Raw genomic sequence first — 4,317 nt, forward strand, 5'->3', positions numbered from 1 at the left:
GGGGGCTTCTCCAGGCTGTGACTTGGGCTTCCAGGCCATCCTTACCAGGCACTTGGCGAACATCCACAGTTTCTGTTTCTCCACGCGCTTTGTGAGATCTCTCCTCTTCAGGAACTCAGTCGCACGAAGCAGCGTTGCCCAAGAGGCCTGGAGAGCAGCAGAGACCCAGAGATGGCACCACAGCCCAGGGCACAGGACCCGCGTCCCTGTGCCAAGGCCAGGAGGAGGCTGCAGCCCGTGTGGCGCCAGGGCAGGAGGCAGCCGAGCCCCCTCCCAGGGGGCCCCCGGCAGCCCACGAGTCCTCACCCATGCCACATGCCGGTTCTCATCATGGCAGCGGAAGAAGAGTGGGAGCAGGCTCCATTGCACATGCTTTTCTCCCTCTTCCGCTAAAAAATCCATCATTTCTCGGAAGAGAATCATGGAGAGCCGCTGCACCTGGTTATCATCCTGTGAGAAAAGAAGAAAAAAAGACCTCAGCATCAGCTGCTCCGGGCCCACCAGGGCACAGGCCTGGAAATCCCCAGGGCACAAAGTGTCCGGGAGGCACCCAGTGGCCGTGGCTGAGGACACTGAGCCTTACGTTGTCAAAGAGTGGCAGGAGCGCCTCAGCCAGCTGCAGGGCAATGGGGCTTGATACCAGGATGTCTTTGTCCAAGAATAAAAAGCCTAGTACAACGAGTGTCATCCCAACTATCTCTCCATCTGTGTCCCACAGGAGCTTCACAAGGCTTTCAGTCAGGCTCCACGTTCTTTCGGCCTGTGTGGAACACAAGGCTGTGCAGCCTCACCCTGCTGCCGCAGGGCCCAGTGGCCAAAGGGCTGTCTGAAGCACTCGGGCAGCTGAGCCGGGAGGCAGGAGAGCTGGGAGCAGCTGCCTCAGCGCCCCAAGCCCAGCCAAGCCCAAGGGACTGCATTCCCCAGCCCCACGGTGCCAGCGCAGCTTCAGCCGCTGCCGCCTTCTCACCACTGAGGGATCGTCCCTGAGCACGAGGAGGGCCCTGAGTGCCAGGCGACGCATCTGTCTGCGCTCGCTCTGCAGGTATTTTGATGAGATCTCCACGACGCTGTCACCACATTCCCTCAAGTCCAGGCACTCGAGCACCTGAAAGGCACAGGGCAGTGACAGGGGAGCCGGCCAGCAGGAGCCCAGAACCGCCCAGGGCTGGGCCCAGGCAGCAGCGCAGGGCGTGGGCACCGTCCCAGGCAGCTGCGGCGGCAGCTGGGAGGCAGCTCAGCGAGGCAGCGCTGGCCGTCAGTCTCACCTCCACAAGGAACGCCAGGGCAGGCAGATCCCAGCGTGGCTCTTCTGCGCTGAGCAGCCCGAGAAGGTGGAGCGCGATCCCAGAACACAAGGGTATGGAGACACAGCACACTTCCCTGGCCGGGCAAAAAAGGAACCAAGACCCTGACCCAGGGGGGCAAACTTCTCCCAGGACAGACTCACACAGGTCTGGTCTTTCTCTACCACCTCGCAAGGGGACCTGGGCCCTTTTGGAAGCGGCTGCTCCTGGGCACCCTCCTCTCCCGGCCTTTCCTGGTCAGCTCAGCCGTCGCCCAGTGATGAGGCCCTCTGGCCCTTGACCACGGGGACTGTGAGGAGCACCCCGGGCACAGGGCACAAATGCCAAGGGCAGCGGGGAGTAGGGGGTCTCACCTGGCCAGCAGAGCCACTGCATCGTGCTGGGTGTCAGCACAGAGCAGCGCATCCCAGCCACGCTTGCGATCCATTGCTGTCACCATATCCTCATACTCCAGGCAGAGCAGGGCCCTCAGGGTCTGCACTGCAAACCTGTGTGCAGAGCAAAGCCCAGGTCATGTTGTGGGCACTGGCTCCTGCCCCAGGGACATGGCAGGGACAGGAGGACTGGCACGGAGCACCTGCTGGGGTTGGTGACAAGGCCGTGTTCCTTCCGGCATACTCTCCACAAGTTATCGACCTCCTCTGGCATCTCCCCTGTGCTGAAGAACACTTGGAAGAGCAGATGCACAAAGAGGCAGGGCAAATACACTGTGACTGCCTGTGGGACACAGGGCACCTGGAGGATCTTCCACATCACCACAGTTGCCTGCAAAGGACAAACCACCTCGAGACAGCGCTCACTGCTGAGGCGTCCATGTGGCAGGGCCCGAGCGTGGAAGGGGAGGCCAGGGGAGACGCAGGGGGAGCACCGGGCCTGGTGTCCCTGAACCTGCCCCCCCCTAGCCCAGGTTTCAGCCCAGCGCCTGAGGCAGGGAGACGCAGTGGGCGAAGGAGGATGGGGAGATGCTGGAGCGGCGACCTGGGGGCGAGCAAAAGCCGGTTCCAGAAACTCACAGCCAGGGCAAAGACATCTGTGTTGTCCCCGTCGGAGGTGCGTGTGCTGTGCTCTGGCCAGCTCCCCAGCACATCGAGGCGCAGCAGCAGCACCGGCTCCGCAGTCATGGGCGAGGACATGATGGTCTTCCACATGGTCGTAGCAGCTCTGTGGGGTCAGAGCTCTGTCTCAGGGGCGGTCTCGGCCACAGCACCGTGGCCTGGGCAGCAGCGGGGACCTGAGCTGGCTGCCAGCCCTGCCTCTGCCCACCACCCCCCGCCAGAAGCACCCAGGCAGCCCATCCCTGTAGGAACTGGCCCCTGAGGGAGCCTGAGGGAGGGAGCATGGAAGCAGGCTCGGGGGCTGACATGCCAGGGCTGGGAAATGGAGGAGCCAGAGGGCCCTGGACTCTCTGTTTGTCAGACACCTGGGACAGGCTCCGCAGGGTGATGGGCTGGTGAGCCCTGTGGGCAGGTGGGCCCCATACCTGTCACATGATGGGGCCACACGCAGCAGAGTTATCCCCACATCGGCTGGGTGTGCCTCAGCCAGCTCCAGCAGGGTCCTGTCCAGACTCTGCTCATCAGACTCATTGGCCATGAGCCACTGGTGGATGTCCCTGACCATGGCGGGCACCTGGAGAAGGCACGGGGAGAGTTGGAAAGCTGCCAGAGGGAGTAATGTCCCCGGCTTCCCCAGAGAAGTGCTGCCCTTCCCACTACACTGCGATGGCTGCAAAGGCTTAAAGTGAGTGACCGGCGGGCGCAGCTTGGGAAGCCACCTGACTCCTGGGGGAATTGAACCCTGGCCACAGGCTACTTACTTGCTCTAGACTGGAAACACTCTCTCCCTCAAGCAAATCCAGCATGGCAGCACTGGTGTCGGTGCTGTAGACGTCACAGTTTTCCATGGACCCAGTGCCCATGATGCTGGTCTCTTCCTGCCAAATGCACTCGATGAATTTGCAAGTCACCAGCAGGAGAACAAAGGACAGGGAGGAGAGGGATGTTCCATGGGGTGCTCCAAGGGCGGTGCTCGGCTGAGCAGCGACAGCAGGCCCAGCCCAGGTGGGGATGGCTGCAGGTACCTGCGCTGTTCTGCGGAAGCGGCCGTGGGCACCGTTCTGCTCTTGTGTTCGGTCCAGGGCTGCATCTGGCAAAGAGCGAGCGCAGCCAGAGCTGAGGGGCTGCAGGACAGGCCGGAGAACGCAGCCCAGCCCTGCGCTGCCCAGACAGGGACAGCTCCAGGATAGCCAGGGGATGGAGCACGGCTGCTGCGGGGGGCCTGGCCTGGCCCCTCTTCCATTCTATCCATGGGCATGTTCCCAGGGGATGGAATGGCACAGGATGGCATGAGACGGGATTGGGCCAAGCTGTCTGCAGGCAGCAGCCCTGGCGCCCAGCTCTGTCACACACCCTCCTGCGGCAGCTGGAACTGCTCCACCTCTGTAGGCTGCTCTTCTGGGGCAGCTCCAGGGCCTTCTTCCTCCTCCTCCACCCAGGCCAGCTTGGGCACATGTGGGGGTCTCTGCTCCATGACCTTGATTGGATTTAAGGCTACTTGCAGGAGAGAGTCCTTGGAAAAGCTCCAAGTCAGCAAGTGCTGAAGTTGTTCCTTCAAGGCACCAGCAACAGAGAAGGCCACAAGACAGCAAGTGCTGCCCTCTGGTCTCGAGGGCTCCTGCCACAAGGACAGGAGACTCCTCGTCAAGGATTGTGGTCACCAAGTCCCACGGTCTTGCCTCGAGGGCACCGGCCACAGGGATGGGAGGTGCCTCAGAAAAGCTCTGGGGCACCAAATCCCACGGTCTGCCCTCGAGGGCACCTGCAGAGAAGCCTCGGGAAGGCCACAGGTCACCAAGTCCCGTGGTCTGGCCTCGAGGTCACCTGCAGGAATAACGCTTCGGAAAAGCTCCGGGTCAGCAAGGAAAGCGTGCGCTGTGCGGGGGCTCCTCACGGCACCGCTCTGTCCCGTCCTGTCCCGTCGCGTGCTCCGAGCACTGTGGCGTGGCCGCGTCGCC

The 4,317-nt window shown here is 62.5% G+C and overlaps 1 protein-coding gene across 1 annotated transcript; it reads right to left on the minus strand.

Annotated features, from left to right (window-relative positions):
• Positions 1 to 6: 6 nt before the first annotated feature.
• On the minus strand, positions 7 to 4,311 carry LOC108449640 (the record flags this gene model as incomplete). The annotated part of the gene is made up of 11 exons (XM_017746619.1): positions 3,713 to 4,311; positions 3,121 to 3,449; positions 2,785 to 2,933; positions 2,318 to 2,465; positions 1,882 to 2,069; positions 1,658 to 1,792; positions 1,266 to 1,380; positions 968 to 1,105; positions 584 to 760; positions 307 to 450; positions 7 to 147 (listed from the first exon to the last, which is right to left on the minus strand). Coding segments are annotated over exons 1-11 (1,785 nt in total), but the record flags the coding sequence as incomplete, so codon positions are not given.
• Positions 4,312 to 4,317: the final 6 nt, after the last annotated feature.

The sequence above is a fragment of the Corvus brachyrhynchos genome, unplaced genomic scaffold (genome assembly GCF_000691975.1).
Source record: "Corvus brachyrhynchos isolate BGI_N302 unplaced genomic scaffold, ASM69197v1 scaffold1700, whole genome shotgun sequence".
NCBI lineage: Eukaryota > Metazoa > Chordata > Aves > Passeriformes > Corvidae > Corvus > Corvus brachyrhynchos.